Raw genomic sequence first — 19,917 nt, 5'->3', positions numbered from 1 at the left:
GAAATATCCAAGGAGAAATCTGACATTGGGAGCTGCTCACTTAGGTATAATAACTTGAAGATACCAGCATGATGCAAGCAAGTTTTGACTAAAATTAGATGTAAATAAGAGAGACATAAAAACTGAAAAAATAGTTAAAATAGTTGCCCAAGTAAATATACCCCATGAATCCCCTTATTTTACTTATGATAGCAAGAAGGTGAGAATGACTTAAAAGTTCCTAGATTTAAAAAATAATAATATTGTATAGTCTTTTGTTAAAGATTGAGAATCTTTTTATATGCATTCTCTCATAAAGGAATTTGGTCGAAGGTTAATTAACTTACCAAATTCATTCCAAGTCTTATGTACTTTTAAAAATCACATCAGAGGTTTTCAAACTTTTTTCCCAGGTAAGAAACACTTTTTTAAATTAAACTTTTACATGGAAGCCTAGTATAGAAAAATATGAAAGCATGTAGGATTTGAAAACCCATATAGAAGGGATATTATAGGTGCATGGGGCTGCAGAATGCCCCCCATACTTCTGCAGAACCCCTAGGGCTTAGCTGTGAATGGTCCTGGGCTGTTCCCTTTAGCAACATTTGGCATCTTAATTTAAAATGGGAAGTTTTTATGTAATGAAAGTAATACTTTCTCTTGGCAAATGCTTAACTTCCTGTATTGTAAATATAAAATATAGAGAATTTGAATAATATAATTAATGTCATAAAGTGGTCAAGCACATAGAATTGTATACCCTAAAAATAGATAAATTATGTTCATCTTAGGTCTCCATGGGACATTTTCTCAAAGCAGAAATTGAAAAGATCATAGTCTTTACAAAATACAATAGAGGGGCTTCCCTGGTGGTGCGGTGGTTGAGAGTCCGCCTGCCGATGCGGGGGACGCAGGTTCGTGCCCCGGTTCGGGAAGATCCCACATGCCACGGAGCGGCTGGGCCTGTGGGCCATGGCTGCTGAGCCTGCGCGTCTGGAGCCTGTGCTCCGCAATGGGAGAGGCCACAAAAGTGAGAGGCCCGCGTACCACAAAAAAAAAAATAAATAAATAAAAAATACAATAGAAATTTAGAAATAACCTCTATATGGTAAAACAAAACTATACACACACACACATACACATCTATATATGCATATGTATATACAAACACATATATATGTACATACATTCTACACTTTTGTATTTGATAAATTGAAGACATAAAACCCAACCACTTGAAAGAATAGTCTTCTGACACTGAGAGCTCAGTAAGTGATCATGAAAGGAAGGAAGGGAAAGAGAGTGACAACACTATTATTAGAAAATAATGAAAGTTTATTAAGTACAGACAGAGTTTATAATTCAGAGTTTGAATTATACTCAAATGAAACAGGAATGTTGGGACTATAGTAAGTTAATTATTAAATTTTAAATGTTGGATAATTTTAAACAGAATGTTCTAAAAAAATGGAAAAATAATGCAGTTGAAAAAAAATTAAATACAAACTAGGAAACCAATAGAATTAGATTTATTAGCTAGAATCCTTCTATATTTTTAAAAAAGCAAAAGCTAGGTTTTAAAAAAGGAAAATAAACATAAATCCAATCACAAATAAGTAGAAAACCTATGAGTAAACAAAATTAAAAAGGATAAAGATATTTTAAAAATGTTTAGAGATGGAAAAAGATGAGAATACTCTCAGCTATCATCATAAAAAGTACTTGAAAGAGAATGGAATAGTGTCGTGTGCTCATCAGCAGTAAAATGGAGAAACTCCGTGGCATGCGAGATTTCTCATGATCATTTCTACACTTCTGCATTTCTAGCTCGTGCCGTTAGTGTTGCTAAGTACAGTACCTTAAACACCATTCTTTCTGGCCTACCTGGCAGGTCCTAGCCGCTGTCTTAGAACACCGACAACTGTCACCTCTGCGTGCCTTCCCTGACTTACCCGAGCTTGATTAGTGATCTCTCTTCATTGTTCTCAGTTTTTAGAAGGTGCTACTATTAATGGGACACATTACAGTGTTTTTTTTGTAATTTTTACAGACTTTTAAACCCCTGCTCTCCTGGCTTTGTGCCCATCATTAAAAGCTTAATAAATGATTGGCGAACAAATTAATTGATGTTTTCAGTAGAGTTCAGCAACAAAATTAGAATATTACACCCCACCAGTGAACACAAATAATGCAGCTTAGGACATTCTTTGAGTAGTTTGTGATTTTCTTCCCCCAAGTTTTGGCTGTTGTTCCACACAAGCTCTCCCTTATACAGTATATCATTTTAAATTTAAATTTGTGAAACACTAGAAGAATCTACCTTAATTATTTCAGACTTATGTGGTTGTGTGTTTAAAATGAATTTGAAATTATTGAACTTGAGAATAAAGAGCACATACTTTTAACACCTGAAATTATAAAGTGGTAAAGCTTACACTAAAACCTAACACATGTCACTTGCCTTGTTAAATTCTTAGGGGGGATAAAAAACAGAACAGAAGAAACCATTTAACTAAGAATTTTCCAGCTTAGAAAATGTACTAAAATTATACTTTTAATCACATTATATCATTCCACATGCCAGATTTAGGCCAGTTTTTTTTTTTCACATTATCTGTCTTTTAGACTATGTGTTGTTATTCTCAATTTCTTCAGTGATCTTATTTAATTGTGACTACTTCATCGTTTATACTATTAAAACTTATTTTAAACTTAGTACAAATCCAGATGGGTTGAATCTATCTCATATGTTAATTAAAATAACCCCTATAGGTTGAATCCACACAGAGTATGATAAGAATTCTTGGACTCTCTGCAACCTTACCCAACTACCTCGATGTTGCTACGTTTTTACACGTTAATCCCTGCATTGGACTTTTCTACTTTGATGGCCGCTTTCGACCTGTTCCTCTTGGACAGACATTTCTGGGGGTTAAAAGTGCAAATAAGGTAAACATTTGTTTTAAAACTTTTCTTTTCCAGAAATATTTTTGTTGATGTATTGTTTAATACTTGTTTGAGGTTAGAGACTCCAAAAGACCATTTCAGTCACATTACAAATATCACAGCCTAGAAAAAAAAATCAAGCACACTTCCTCAGCTATATGTAGTAGAATGTCTCCTGCTTCAAAAAGCTGCTTGTAGTAGTTTGCATTGCTATTTTCAGTGTATATTTTGTATTCTCAGCTAAGAACACAAGATATATATAAGAATATGTTTCAAAAAGTTAATTTGATAGGGTTGAAGGCCAATGTGAATAAAAGACTTTAGTTAAGTCAGTAATATATATCATGATATAATATTATTCATCTAAAATAAGTAATACCTTATATGCAATAGAAAAATAATTTCATGATAGCAACTATTAAAGGAGGGGCTCTATTTAACTTATAATATTGTATAACCATCATATTAATTATATACATAAGTGGCATTTCTGAAATTCTTTGCAATGTTTTAAAAAGTCTGTTTATCTAATTCCTTAAATAGTATTACCATGTATCATTTGCATTATCAGGGTGCTTATTTTAGGCTTTTATAATGTCATGAAGGAATATTTTGCTTAAGATTTATATGTTTATCATTCTGTTTAATGACACTTTTTCCCCCCCTGTGGAGGAAATAGTTTTAGGAGAAGATTCACGGGCCATATGACCTCTTTATAAAAGAAAACAGGATAGAATCATGTGTTACTATGTCAACCTTGGTCTTTAGTGCATTACATTACTTTTGTCTAAAAACAATTTTATTAGTAAAACAGGCTCATTTTTAGCTTACAGTATTATAAATAAAATACTCAGCTTAGAAAATACTAGAAGCCAATGTCACTGCAACAGTTAAAATGCTCCATCTGCATTGCATAAAAGTAAGGTATGTTTAGAATTGTGGGGAACCATTTCAGATGGGTACATAGAAGAACAGCTCATGATATGGTAATAGTTATGATATGCATCTTTTACCTTCATTGTTTCAAGGGCTTTTCAGTATTACTTGCTGCTTGTTTTTTTCAGCCATATCTTAATATATATTTGATTATTTAGTTTATTTTAATGTATCATTAGAACAGATGTAGAGCTGTTTATAACATTAGATTTTTCTTTCAGCTTATAATTTAAATGATAGCAGATGGTTCTCACAGAAAGATATAGAGAAGGAAGTGTTTTCAGATGCTTGTCAGGGGTCTTAAAACTTATCTTCTTTTAATTTCATCATAGAAGGTGGTAAATCACTTCAAGCTAATTAACTTCCATGTATTTTTCACCACAGTATGTTAGCATTGTAATCACAAAAGGAATGGTGTGAGATGTTGAACTGTCGTAATTATTTTTGAAGGTTTAAAAATTTGGCAAAATTTAAAAAATATTTTTACAAATCTTACACAATGTAAATAGTAAATTAATTCTATATATTAGTTATAAATATGCATTTTTGTCTTACTAAAATGTATTAGTTTTACACTCAGCTGACATACACAGTTGGTAACAAGAATTCCCCCAGGGTGTTGTTTAATATATTCTAACTGTTGTTAATTTGTCATTTCTTTTAGTAAGAAATCCTTATAGATTTCTGAGAGTTTCATTCAGAAGCTCGTGATGTGATTCAGTTGTTGTGGAAGAACACAAAATAGGAAAATGGTGTCCATGACACGTCTAATTTGAAATAATGGCTTTGACCAGAGCTCAATCCAAAATTCACCAAAAAAATTACTGAGAGTTTTGTTTGGAGGAGTTTTTGGTTTGTTTTTTTATCCAGTCATTAATGGAGAGTAAATTGTCTTGTGATTATCTCATCTTACTTAATCACTATAAGTCATAAGAGTTCCAGAATGTTAAAATGTTTCCTTTATTAAAACAAAAAGTCTAAATTATAGTCATTTCAGATGTGTAACATTTTCATCCCCTCCAGACTTTAATAAATGTTAAATAGAGAGATGCAGGCTGTGCCACATGCCTACTCTTTGAGGTAACTACCATACCTTTTTGGTTGGAAGCTGTCTCATCATTAATAGGGAAAATGAGACCTTTTTTAAATTCATTAATTTGATATTAAATTTCCAATTAATCTGGAAAATGTTTCTGTAGAAAAATATCTACCGAACTCTGTATACATTTCAGAAATAGTATATGTTTCCATTTTAGCTTTATATGCCATGATATTCTACTGGTAATATTCCGGTGATTTTGAGAATTACACAGGAAAGCTCTATGTATAGTTTTATAGACTGAAATAGAAGAAAAACAGTCTGAAGAATGGGCTTCTCTGGGGAAAGCAGTGAAAAGAACTTCAAAATTATTTTAAAATATCTCTAACTAGAATATTATTCTTAAACATATCGTCTTTAAAAAACTTGCATTCTTATAAAGCTAGTACACTGAAAGTATTGCATGAGGTATTTTATTTGTATTTTTTTATTATATTGTGTTATTTCCGATTGGGTTGTTATATATCAGGTGTTGATATTGCATTTGTTGTTTCTGCGTTCTGGCTAGTCTGAAAGTAAAAGGAGATGTGTCATAATTGATAAAGTTTCCTTTGTGGTTAAGAAGTTTATAATTGCTTCATTTGATATTTTTCATGTTTTAAAAACTTTAAGGTGCAACAGTTGAATAACATGGATGAAGTATGTTATGAAAGTGTTTTGAAGCAAGTAAAGGCTGGACACCAGGTACACTTTATTTTATCCTGTTTTTAGAGAACACTTAATGATTAAAATTATCAATTTTATGCTCTTAAAAATGTTCTTCAATTCTGAGATAATGATTCACAGGTTTTATTTCTTAGTAATTTTTTAGCCCACTGGGTAATCATATAAGTCATAAAATATTCATAGGTAATAGTATCATTCCAGTATTGATAGATCATGCTGTTTTGTTTGCCACTTTTATTAAATAGATAAGAGAAAGGAGAATTTCATCCTTTACATTTCAGGTTACTTCTTTATTTATTTTAAAGCACCAACCTTCTCTCACACATCAAAAATTTTAATTTACTTACATAATGTAAAACATTTAAATATTATATTATTCTTACTGTTTTCTTGAAGTCGTAGCAATTGAAATATATATAGTAAATTTTCATATTGTTTGGATATTAAGCACTTTTAAACTTCAAAGTTCAAGATGCTCCAATCAAGATGGTTAAAAAAAAAAAAAAGTGGAATGATGTGTGTAGCCTTTTCAGATTGGTTTCTTTCACAATGTGTATTTGAGGTACACAAATCCCTGTCTTTTCATGGCTTGATAGCTTATTCTTTTTAGCACTCAATAATATTCCATTGTCTGGATGTACCACAGTTTATGTGTACATAACAGCTGTGGATGGGTTTTATGTGGACATACGTTTTCAGTTCCTTTGGGTAAATACCAAGGAGTGTAATTGCAATATCAGTATTTATTAAACTACTCAGCCTTTCTCCATATAATCTTATGTTATAAAATATGTCTTTAAAAAATGGAATGCATCCTTATTCCTGAATGTTGGGAAATGTAGCAGTTGTATCTTGTAATGTAGGTAGGTAAAAGTCCAAGTAAATGTAATTTAAAGAATCCTAGGAAGATTATGTCCTCTTCCTCTTCTGGTATAGTTCATTCTCTCACTGTTACAGGGGCTAACATGTCCCACTAGAAATCATGATTTACAAAGTTCAGATGCTGGCTGGGGGTGTTTGGTCAGTAGAGATTAGATCTCACTGCCAGCCCTTTCATTCTTAGTGTGAATCCATCCATTGCATTACTTTTCGAAATGAAAACTGCCATAGGGCAGGCACTTGTAGTAGTAAATTCAGACCACAGTTGAGATGGAGAGCTAGGTTCACAGTGCTGGTTCCTGTTTAGAGGACAGACTAGGTTGGGAAACGCCAGGGGAGGCTTCAGGCGGTCGGGGGCCGGCTGCTGTAGGGCAGGAGGAACCCGGAAATGAAGAGTGTGCAAAGATGAGGCAGAAGTTGCACACAGGCATTACCTCCCACCTTTTGTGTGCATGTCATGGCATCCACCAGTGCCAGCCTTTTAAGGACCACCAAGCTGTCTCCTTTCCCTACACTTTTGTTTGGCTAAAAATGCACTGTGGGTGACTCTGTAAAGTGTGGTTACAGTTTAAGAACCCACTGAAACACTTCGGTATCAGAGTTCCTGTCCAGATCCGTGCTTACATCCCTCTCCCGAAACAAGAATGGAGCAGGATAAGCATGATCGTTTTCAGGTTCTCTGACATAAGTAGGGTTTAGGTTGCAGGTCTCCCAGTTTCTGTTTCAGTGATTAGTGATGATGTTTGTTTTCCATAAAAGTAGGACTTTCTTCAGTTCTCTAGACATACCTACATATCTATTTACTTTTTTAATTGTAAAAATAAAATAATAATAATAAGGAAAATTTTCATAGTTCCACTATTATTTTACCATTTCAACATTATTATTGTAATTTTTATACATGTCCTGCTGGTCTTTTTTTTTATCCATTTGCACATGTAGCTTTTAATTTTGCTCATTCAAACTTAATTTTAATTACTAGCTACAGTCCATTGCTAAATTATAATTACACTGTATATACAGTTTTATATTCAGTTTTCCTTAATGAATACTAAAGATTTTTCGTTGTTTCTACCTGGTCTTCGCAATTTTAATGTCTGTAATAGAGAGAAGGGAGTTTTTATTCAAGTTCTAAGTTTCAGATGCCATGTAAGTCACTTCGGACTTTTAATCTTCACAATCTTCTGACATAAGCATTAAATCTCCTTTTGTTAAAAGAGAAAATGAACCTAGGACATGTTAAGCGGCTTCTCAAAGTCATACAGCTAGTAAAAGGTCGCTCCAGGATTGCAATACAAGTCCGTGTTGATAAAAGCCCACAGCATCTTCAGAACTTTATGCTGCCACTTTGCCATTGAGTTGACATTTGTTGTTCCTTTTATTATTGGTTATTCCTCCATTATTGAGTGCTTTAAATGTTTGCAACTTTCTGTTATTAAAAAATAGTGCTGCTGTAGTGATCATCTTTCTGCCTATTATTTTTTCTGTTGAAACATTTACTTAGGGTAAATTCCCTGAAATAGGATTATGGCTCAAATGGCCATATTTTGTGGCCTTACCACATGATTCTATAATGCATTCCGAATGGGTTATAACATCTTATTGTCATAGCAGACCTACAAAGGATTTTATTAAATGTATGCCATGTTCTTCTGAATAGCATCAAGTAGTGTGATGTAAGATTATGATCTGATGTGTGTTTGCCATTTTGAATTTGTTTTACAATTTTAAGTTACATAAGACACAGTGGTGTTTTACCAGTGAGATTTTTTTCTTAGGTAGCAACAATTACCTCTAAATCATGATTACAAAAACTCATGTTTTACATACCATATTGTTCATGATTTGCTTTGGGTATGGACTTAACTTTCAATTAGAAAAACCCATTCTTCCCAGTGCTTTTGCTTCATATGTGATCCTGTGGTCTTTAGCCTCTGTAATTGTGTCTTTAAAATGTTTAATATAAAATATGATTAGTATAAAAGAGGATGACCAATAAGAGTGTAAACAAATTTAACACTTGGGTACACAAAAAAGCGAAAATGAGGGGGAAAAAAAAACAAAAATGAGGGGGAAAACATCCATGAATTCTATGACTCAGAGATAGTTTCTGTTGGTGTATGTCCTTCCATTTCTTAAAATGCATTTTACTCCCTTAATTTTCTATCCTTTTTTCTCCGTTATCTCTATAGTTTCTCTATTTTCCCTACCTCAAAATATGACAGAACCGTACATAGAAGCAGTAACATGTAAATTAACATCTTAGCTTAAAGATGTTACAATTTAAAAATTTCTATGCAGTGTTGTTTTTTTAGGCTTTGTGTACCAGTAGGACAGGTCGTGCTACGTAAGACTGGGTTGTAAGGAAATACTGTTGGTTAAGTTCCTAGTTTAGTGTCATGTACATGGGGACTCTGGTAAATAGAATCTCACTGTGAAGAATTGTTCATCTTCAAAGATCCTTAGTGAGTCGGGGCTGTTGGAAAATACGAAATGCATCAGGACCATGGCCCATTAGTTGGTATTTGCCTCTAGTATTGCTAGTACTACAAATGCCCAGGCCAGTGCCTGCAGGTTATAAGTACTAGGTTAAGGCAGCATCTTAGTCTTTTACATTAATGTAATCATCTCAGATAAAAAACTCTTTTACAACATAATTTGAGAATAAACCTCTCTCTTTTTCAGTTTTTTAAATTATCTGTATTATGTATGTAACTTCAGGAAAGTTGCCCAAAACTAAAATCTTTTTCTATTTTAGTCTTTTCAAAGGGATCGCTCTGTCTATTTAAGTCTTCTGTTAGCAAGTTGCTCTGCCAAGTACCATTTGGCTTATAAGTTCAGTTAGCTTGATAAGTGACAGCTTCTGCTGATTGTCTTTGTAATATGTCCAGAACTGGAATTGCAGTGTGCATACTTGGAAAAGAGGACTGTTATACATTTTGATTTTGGAAGCTGAGGTAGATACCTGTTTCAACAAGGCTAGCGATCTTTGATTTAATCCATCACACAAGAATTGCTACTTCACAGTAGTCTTTGATTACTGAGGCTCATGTGGAAGTTTGTTTTCAGGGGCTTAGAACCCCTCACTGGATTATTTTTCTCTTTTTATCACCTTGAAGAAATACCTTCTCTAAGCTGTGGTCCTCTGCTTTTATTAGAAGGTTAACAAAGAACTCCACAATAGAATAGAGTTTCTGAGTTTTGTTTTTTCCCTTGTAATTGAGGTTGAATATAATGTTATACTAGTCACTAGTGGTCTTTGTATAAGGTTCCAATTGATAAATTTCAACAAACGAATTTGTATGTATCCATCTGTCAGAAAATGAAAAATAGGTAATTCAACAATCTTTTACCTTATTATCTAAAAAACTGACAGCCAGTTTAACTCTTCAGTTACATTATTCTGCCTGACTGTAATGACTAAAAGATCTAACTATAGGTGCTTCATTCTAAGAGACTCTTCTGTATAAATGTTTTGTTGTACATATAAAAGTACAGTAAATTGTGTGTGTGTGTGTGTGTGTGTGTGTGTGTGTGTATACACAGAGAGACAGATACAAAAACAGAGACAGAGAAACAGGAGACAGAGAGAAACAGAGAGCTTTGCTCTGGAATTCAGTTATATTTGTAACTAACTGGACATCAGTGCATTGTTATTAAGCAGCCAGCTATGTATTTGATCAATGTGCTTTTCCTTAGTAATAGGGGAACATAAGTTATTTCTTGTAGCACCGTGTACCTAACAAACCTAAGCTTTATTTTGTTGCCTTTTAAATATATCTTAGCAGTTAGTATATAGTAGTAAGAAATTGTAAGTCAGTCTATTCTAATCCAGGAAAACAAATTGATTTTTCCTTGCGACAACCTCATGTCCCCCTCTCTTTTTGCCAGCTTGTTAAAAATTCTTCCAGTGAATATTCCTTGATTCTATTTGTTTGCTTTCAGGTTGTTTAGTATTTTGGATTTTCTCTCTAATTGTGGTGTCCCTAAATAATTTCATTAGCGCAACTACTTTTCAGACCATTATTAAGAAGACTAAAAATATGTGTCCATTAAAAAAAAGAACTATAGGGCTTCCCTGGTGGCACAGTGGTTGAGAGTCCGCCTGCCGATGCAGGGGACACGGGTTCGTGCCCCCGTCCAGGAAGATCCTACATGCCGCGGAGCGGCTGGGCCCATGAGCCATGGCCGCTGAGCCTGCGCGTCCGGAGCCTATGCTCTGCAACGGGAGAGGCCACAACAGTGAGAGGCTCGTGTACCGCAAAAACAAACAAACAAAACAAAACTATAACTCTAAGGCAAATAAATACTTTTCATGCTAAAAATTAAGTTTCCTCTTAAATATATAGATGAATTAATTTTGTTTCTCTCCGCTTAGATTAAATTAGAATAAAGCAAATTTCATGTTCAAAAGCCATGCTGATGTTCTCTGATTATAGTATTCCATGGGTTTCAGTATACCAGTCATCTACACTTGTGTGTTCGCGTACTTAATAGATTTCATGTGCAGCTTTGTCTTAAAAGTATTAAAAACAGTAGGAGGCAGTTGTGTTCCACTCAAACATGTGTGATGACAGGTGGAGAAAATCTTTTCAGGTTGACTTTTCAACAGTCGTACTCTGCAAGACTTCAAGCTCTTCTTGGCTATTGGGAAATTAAAAGTTGGCGATTCAGCCTTTAATTTTGATCCGTCTGCTCAAACTAATGAGATGTCTCATTTGTAAGCTTCTCTTTGGGTTACCAAATGCAAGTACAGCTTTATCATTCCTGTTAATAATTCCCCTCCTCCGATGTAACTCGCAGAATGGGAAAATAGTTGATGCCTTAACCCTACTGAGATTTTTCTTGTTATACAAGTTTTGTTACAGTGATAGAAAAACAAATTAGAAACTGCCTCAGAGATTATGGCATATTTTGTAAGTTAACTTGTTCTTTTTTCACATTATCAAAATGTTAAGATCCTTAATCAGTAACTTCTTACTCAAAATCTACCTCCAGTTTCAAGAATAAAAGGTTTTGCAGTGTTAAAGGGAAAAAAATCATCTTCAACCTTGGATTAATGCTAAACATCAGCTTTTCCTTATTCACATGTGTGTCTTCTCTTTCTTCATTGTTTATAAGTTTTTCGTAGATGTTGCTGTCTCTAATAAGAAACCACCTTTAAAAATTGGCTGATAATTATGGATTAATTTACTATCTAAAGGGAATTCTTTTTGTTTCCTAGTGTTGCTTTTTAGCTTATTTAAAAGTAATTATGTACAATTGAAAGAAATTTTACTATGCTATCTTCAATAATGGAACTTTTCCTTTGGCCCTTTTGCCTAAAAAGTTTTCTTCCTCCAGGTACAAGCATCTCTAATTCTTGGTACTAATGTTTCTGTCGTATCAAATTTGTCTAACATGAACTTTATTGGTAAATTATTTGAGAGCTTCTTTCTTTTCTGCCTTCTTTGCTTCCCTCCTCCCCCAAATTGACACATAATCCCAAAGGAATATAAGAGCAAAATTCTTAAGAAGGAGACATTTGAACAATTATGAGAACAAGAATTAAAGATGTTTCTCCTTCATCTTTGCTGCTAAAGATCGTACTGCTAAAGAAATATTTCAGGTGTTTTTTTACTGTAAGAAAATCTAAAGGAAGCATTCACTAAACCTCTACCTATGGAAACAGAAAATCCTCCCCACCTACCAGAAAAAAGCTCTCATGAATCTTCTATCAAATTGAGATTTCCTTATCCCTCCTTATTTTACGGGCAAAAACTAGTTTTTGGTACTCTTGAGTTCTGTATTTTAGTTTTTAATTAGTATTACTAGTGTTTACTTAGAATTTTTTTCTTCTCTCTGTATGATTTCTATAGTATATCTGTGTACAACATTTGGTTAAAGTGAAGGCGAACACAGAATATCATCATCATAGAAGGAATTTCTGGTATGACATAATGAAAATTCATTAAAGCAAATTTAATTATATATTTAGCAGTCAAAATTTTTTAATTAGTATAGTTCAGGGGCAATAATTTCTTATCACTGTCAGCTGCAAGCTTGATCCTGTGATCACTGTACTGCATATTTTGGTCATGCCTAATTCAGGAACATGGAAAACGATGTCAGTCTAGGCATTCTGCTGTTTCCCCTGCCACAGGGTTTCAACTAAATATTAAGTCAAAGCAAAGCTTGACACATCCTTAATAAAAGTTTACTTTTTTTTTTAAGGCAAAGTTCCCTTATGACAGTAGCTCATAGTTGAGAATAAAATAACCAAAGGATTACAGAGAGGTTGTAGAAGTGGAAGTAGTTGCAAAATGCCAATTTTTCTTTGTGCCTTTCTTTTCTGGCTCTTGTGATACAAAGCTCCTTGCTTTCCTCTCTCTTCTAACCTTTTGAGCCATCCTTTTTCTTTCCTTGTAGTCTTTTCCTTCTCTACCTGGCTCTTTCTTAGACCCTTTTTTTAATTTAGCACTCTCATATCATTCCATCCCAGTTAAAACCTTTGTAGAAATAACTCATGTATTTATATTCCTAACCCAGACCTCTTCCCTAAGCTGTAGACCCATGTGATCATGGCTGGCCTCTCCTCTTGGGTATCACAGATGTAGTATGTCCAACCCAAATACATAATTTCCCCTCTAAACCAGTGGTATTTCCTCCATTATTCCTTGGTTCAGTGAATGGCACGACTATAGATTTAGTTCTGTAAAACAGAAGCCTAAAAGTCACCCTTTCAACTCTCTCTCCTGTGTTCTCATTTCTGATCCCTCACGAGGGCCTATCCATTTGACCTAAGTGTCTCTCAGATCTGCCTGTTTCCTTACATTCCCTTCTCCTTCTGCACCGTCATCTCCACCACCTAATCCAGATACCCATCATGTCATCCAGGACACCCCTTAGCTGCTCTACCTCTCTTAACTGTTCGATGTCCATTCTGGCCTTGCTCTAGCTGTTCTGTATACTGCAGCTAGCTAGAATGATCCTTTCAAAACAAAGCTCCAGAGTGACCCATGAATACTTAAAGCTCCTTTGAAAGGGCCCAGGGGTTCCTATAGTGTTGGGCCATTACCTCCCTCCTTTCTTCTTCATCACATACATGTCTCTCCCTCATTTCCTACCTCCCTGCTTCCTGGCCTTCTTTCAGACCCTCATCATAGAGATGCTCTTTCACTTAACCTCTGAGCTTTTGCGTAACTTGTACCCTCTGCCTCACACATTCTTCTTTATTCTCTGCTTAGTTGACCTCTACTAAATCCTTTAGATTTCATCTTTCTTAGAGAAGCCTTATTTTTACCTCCCTCTCTCACCTCCCTATTATGAACTATATAATAACACGGCATATGTCTTCCTCCTATTTCTTGCTGTAGTATAACATTTTTCCTGGCTGTTTTTGATTAATACCACTTTTCAGTAGAAGATCATAAGTCCCATAGGAAAAGGGCTATCTCTGGTTTTGCTCATCATTGTATTATCATGGTCTCACCAGTACCTGGCACACAGTTGGTGCTCACATAGTGTGTGATGAATAAGTGAACGGAAGATGTGGTAGTCTTCGTTAAGTCTGAACTTACTCTTAAAGGATTAGGGAGCAACGAACTTCAAAGAAAATCAAGAAAATAATAATTAGTTCCACAGTAAGCTGAACATCCAGGCTGAGGGGAGAACAACCTGGAGAAGTGGAACGACATCAAAGATCACTTTGATTACTTTCTTAAGGAAAATTTTTCCCCCTGTAGTCTGTAAAGATCAATGAAAGAATGTTGGTATTCTCCTTAAAAATGTTTCATCCCATACAGTTACTCTTAATATCATTTCATCTAGTTATAGTCTTTTCTGTTAGAAGTTAGAAGTATTAAATTACCTCATTTTCTCCTAAAATAAAATATCCATCTGACTTAGCTGTTTTTCATGATATAGATATCATTCGTGCCACCAGTTATTTTAAGTTAATATATTCTTTCTTTATTTCTATTCATTAAGCCCTAGAGGGGTAACCTTTGAACCCTTTTAAAACTTCACATTTTTAAGGGAACAGAGAAAAGTTCCATTTTTCTGAACTATAGCTTACCATAACGGTACTCAATTATATTCTTGAGATTTTATATATAGCAGTTTCTTTGTTAACCTTGTAATGTTCTCTTCATTTGCAAAGGGAATACTTTTTGATGAGGAATATTATTATTGCGTTTTTCCTTCATTGTTCTTAACATTACTTTTTTCCTACGTCTTTGAGGATTTTTATTACTGAAATAACACATTCTTATAACAAGTGAATAAACACAAACATGTAAAGAAAAGACTAATGAATTACTTTCTCCTCACTTCGCCTCACGCCCAGTACCCTTGCCCCTGAGTGTATTCACTTTTCTCCTGGCACGTATAGACATATACAAGTACGTCCATGTTTTTAGGTATTTGAGCTTTTTAAAGTTGGTAATCAGTGGTTTCTGGAATTACAGCACAAATTGAGCACATGGAACAGTTTGTCTCAGAATGATGTTTAGAAACTTTCAGGTATAAACTAAATTTTGATCTGTCCTTGTACAGTTTACAGATCTTCAGCCAAAAGATCAAAAGAAAAAAAATGCTGTGCTTAATCTTGGAATAAAATTGGAAGCAATACGAGTGGTTTTATTTTCCTGAAACTGGTTCTCTTTATATTTTATTCATTGTTGAACCCAAGGAACATATATAATGATTCAGACCTGGAAGGCAAAGCTTTATGCTCCATCCATTTCATCTCATCCACTTCATCTATTAAATAGTTGTACATTATCTCTATTTTTATATGTCAGGTCAGTATAATTCCCTTATAGAAGTTCTCACCACTTCTATCCATTTTCTCATTCTCTGTGTCTTCTTTGGTGCCCCTCTTCATATTTTATGTAGCAAAATATGAAGATAGTACAAGTTGCTATGTCCTCTTAGTAGGTACTATTACCATACTGTCGTATAATTTTCCTCTCAGTTTGTTCTGTTTCACACCTCCAGAATGTCTTGCATAGGAACAACTATAACTGTTGGGTTTTGCATATATGCTTTATGCATGTAGCCAATGCATAAATGCATGTTTTGTGTGCAAAGAAAAGTTAGTTAAATTGTATATAATTTGTTATAAATTTTGTTGTTTGAAAGATTCTATATAGATCCACAGTTGATTTAAATCAAATATTCCAGACTTACGAAGTGAATTTACTAGATTATTTTGTCATTTATTCATGTAATTTGTGTAATTACAGTATTAAATTACAGTAAATATATAATTATCAGATTAAGTGATATAAAAGAAACATTGATTCTATTTTGTGGTATTTAATTTTGTCAAATACTCTGTATATTTGGTATTTTCACTAATTCTGTTGAAAATAAAACCTAATTTATATACATGTTTATTTTATACTGTTATTTTAATTATTTATATTTTTTGAATAACAGTAATAACATAGACTTGGGAAGTACTAAAACAGTGTTTGACTGCTAGTAATCATTTTTCTTTTATAACACCATAGAAAATTATCTGGACAGCTTTTCAGAATATTTTACGTTAAATTGTCAGAAGTTAATTTGACAGCTGTTTATTTCACTTTAGAAAATGATATATTGAATCTCTGTTAGCTGGTTTCCAGCTGATATTTGGACTTAGAAGCAGTGGGTAGGTATATTTAATCAGTTTAGTTACCACTACAAGCATTTGTTGATTACATTTTTGTAGCCATCTTTTGATAAAATTGAACAAACAGTATTTTTATTAAAGCTAAGTATAATATTTTGTGTCCCAAGGAAATCTGATGCAGCTATTCCTGTACTTGCTCAAAGTGCAAAAAAGGGAGTTCAATATTTAAACTCAATGAACCATTGCAAACGTTTACTGTCTTTTCTGTAACTAGGGTTTTTATTTTTCTTGTTGTCATGGTAGCATATTTAAGTGAGAAGGGGTGGAAAGGAAGGAGCTATGTCTCTATAGTTAATATTGTAAAATATGATTCTGTTTTTAAGAGAGTAGTGTAATAGTCTCAGATCTTATCTTACTTTTTTCTTGGTTTTATGAATGAGTAGATGGGAAATGCAGCTCTAACTATATTACGGCAAATAAAGTGGGCATTTCCAACCTGTACATCATTCATCAAGTTAGTGGCTGCTCTCGAAATATGGTCAGAGACTTAAGTCTTGTGAAGGGTCTAAGATATTCATGCTAGCTTGCCACAGGCTAACTTCATTATATACCACACACACACACACACACACACACACACACACACACACACACAAATGCACACGCGCATAGGCGAAAACAAGAGACACCTGGGTAGGGAACCGACCTTATATTTATTCACAGAGCATGGTGTTGGTTGCCCCTCTCTAGCTTTACAGGGTAACATGGTAAGAGCCAGCTACCTCTGTGCACATGGGTGGCCCCATAGGAGTGCTCCAGAATTATGAAACTTGAAGCATATATAGTTGTTGCTGGCACATCCTCCCTTCTGGTGGGGGGAAGAGAGGGTGTAAGAAGAAAGGAGGAGGGAGAGGGAGAAAGAAGGGAGGAAGAAAGGAGACAAAGAAGTAGACCAACTGACCTGCCCAGGGACCTTTCTCTTTCACTCTGGAATATAAACAGATTCTCTCTTGAGGAGGGAAGGGGCGGCCTGTACCCTGGAATATAAGCAGTTGTCTCTTTGAGTGATAAGAAAGGAGCCTCTAGGCTTTATTACCTATAGAATGAGAAGAAATGGCTCTGGGGGAGTGGAGGCATTCTCTACCATTAAAGCCCTTCAGTTTCCACTGCTCAGAAGGCCCTGACCATGTAGGATCACCAGGAATTTCAGGGCGGATTGTTTTCCAACAAGACCTAAAGGTGTCTTGAAAGGACATGTACTCTACTAAACTATCCCAGTAAGATAGTTTGCTACCACTGTCTGCTTTATAAAAATCTTTCTAACCTTACCTGTATTGCATAGTCTCTCCGATGGTCCTTTGTTATGTTCTCCATGGACTTTGGTCTCATTTTTTTTTTTTTTACTATGGTATTTTATTTGCTCTGTCTTGTAGCTGTGTTTTTGAAATCATATGGAGAAAGGCAAAATGCATGGCTTAATGGATGGTCAGATAGCAGTGCACCTTTTTTTAAGTGCAGTGTAAGTACCTCAACTTGGGTTTGTAGATAAATCTTTTTTTTTTCTTGTTTTTTCCTTTCTCTTACTTTTTTTTCTTATTAAAGAGGGTCAATTGAAGAGTACAATACAGATTTATGGAAAACCGAGGTGTTTTTCATTATGTAAGCACAAACATTAGAGCAGCCTTAAAAAAATGGAGACAGTTAAGAGCCAATCTAAGAGGAATTACAACTTTGTGATTTTTCCCTTTATAGCAGTACTGTTTTAATTAGTCTAGCTAGAAAATTTTATTGAGAGTATATTGCCTTAGTGGGATTTCTTCTGCTCAAGTAAGTTTTTAAAAAAAAGCGTATTCTTTTTAGGGAGAATCTATTCAAGTGTGTCACTTGAGAATATTAAGTGCACAGTTGGATGTTTAGAATTATAAGTAGTGATTATTGTCTAAGGAAATAAATGAAAAATACTGATAGAAATCTTAAAAATACATTTTTATGTTGTTATTTTACTGAAATTAGATTCAGTCCAGAACATCTTATAATGTTGAATAATAATAGAACTTCAAGTCCAGCAGCATCTTTAGAAATGAAATTGTTAGCTCACTAATGAATTTTATTTGCATAGTAATAGACTAGCTGGTCTTGCTTAATTTGCTCTACAGAATAGATGTTATTTTGGGGCTGTCAATAACAAATGTCAATGCAATTTGGATTGTCATGGAGGTCAGTAAAGTATTTTTCTGTGTGTGATGCTACAATGTATTAAAGTATTCTTTATTCTGTCTTATCAGTCTTTAGTGGATTCACCTAGGTTTACCAATGAATTAAGTTGACCCACAGTTGTACTATGGGGACTAACTAAGAACAGTGTAATTTGGGTCAGATTTTAGTCATATTTGAAAATATCTTCGATGAAGCATGAATTCAGAGTGGTTGGATTTTTAGAACTTCATTAAATTCCTTCATTATTAAATTAATCATTACAAGTAGGCCAGCTTAATGTTTCTTAAAAGTTTTGCTTATGTGTGTCTATATGAACATTTTATAATTAGTAATGCTTATAATCTTTTAATACTTATAATGTAGGCTGAAATTTAAAATGGAAGGAGAATTCTAGACTTTTGAAGCTTGTAAATTACTGAGAATGGTTCATAATTTGGGATCTTTTTCTGTAGTCTATTTGCCATGTTAAGGTAAGAGTTACAGTGGGTAGAGTGCCAAATATAGAAACTGCTACACTTTATTTGTAGCGTATGAACTATATCTGACTCATCAACCTTAATTCTAGGTATTGAACAGGATGGAGATAGATGGTGTTTAAGACTAAACCACGGCAATACTGTTAATATTCAGCAAGTATTTATTGAATAGCCAGTGTGTGCCAGAGATTATGCTGAAGACAGAAAACAGAAAGATACACTCTGCATTAGTGTTGCTTATAATCTGATGAGAACCAAAGGTTAATCAAATAATTATGCATAAAATGTAAATGTACAGATTTCACAATAAACTTTCACCCACTCGTTTTAGCATTTATTGATGATTTTCTAACTCCCATCCCTCCTTTCATTCCATTGTATGTAAGAAAGAGCTTTCCCCCTTCCCATTTATTCATTTATTTCTCTGTCAACTCAAATTCTTATTGTATTCAAAAGGTTATAATCCATTATTACATTATTACAAGATGACCATATTAGCCCAAATTTGGCAATCGGGAACCCCTTCAAGTTGCCTTCTTTATCCTTTTGACATGCTCACATCCCAGAATTGGAATTAATCATTTCTGATTAATCATTTCTGCAAGCAAACCTAGTAAGAGAATGGTATTTAGAAACCAGTGAAAGTATGTTATTTCTTTTTTTTTTTTTTTTTTTTTTTTTTTTTTTTTTGCGGTATGCGGGCCTCTCACTGTTGTGGCCTCTCCCGTTGCGGAGCACAGGCTCCGGATGCGCAGGCTCAGCGGCCATGGCTCACGGGCCCAGCCGCTCCGCGGCATGTGGGATCCTCCCGGACCGGGGCATGAACCCGTGTCCCCTACATCGGCAGGCGGACTCTCAACCACTGCGCCACCAGGGAAGTCCGTATTTTTATTTCTTAAATGAATATTTCCACTTATTTCTTTCCCCAAAATATTATCCAGAAGAATGAAAGAGATTTGGGGTTTTCAGAATTTTCAAGAAAATACAATGTTGAGCTGTTCCTTTCCCCTAGTAGAGTTGCTCTCACAGCTGTTATTTTCAGACTGCTCCAGCGTGCTCCGAGGGGCCACGGGCATTGTTGGCGTGAGGTTGGGCGAGGTGTGCTGTTTGGGAGGAAG

The 19,917-nt window shown here is 34.5% G+C and overlaps 1 protein-coding gene across 1 annotated transcript in view; it reads left to right on the top strand.

Moving 5' to 3' along the window:
* Positions 1-19,917, top strand: part of ASCC3 (activating signal cointegrator 1 complex subunit 3) — a gene marked incomplete at both ends in the record, with an annotated part of 318,402 nt that overhangs the window by 119,375 nt on the left and 179,110 nt on the right. Inside the window, 2 exons of the mRNA XM_079716820.1 lie at positions 2,752-2,928; positions 5,573-5,644. Coding sequence (XP_079572946.1) covers positions 2,752-2,928; positions 5,573-5,644 — 249 coding nt within the window. The remainder of the gene's footprint in view (positions 1-2,751; positions 2,929-5,572; positions 5,645-19,917) is intronic.

This window comes from Hyperoodon ampullatus (assembly GCF_949752795.1).
Source record: "Hyperoodon ampullatus genome assembly, chromosome: 12".
Classification (NCBI taxonomy): Eukaryota; Metazoa; Chordata; class Mammalia; order Artiodactyla; family Ziphiidae; genus Hyperoodon; species Hyperoodon ampullatus.
The sequence above is the reverse complement of the archived record's forward strand: the minus strand, read 5'-3'. Positions and strand labels throughout refer to the sequence as shown.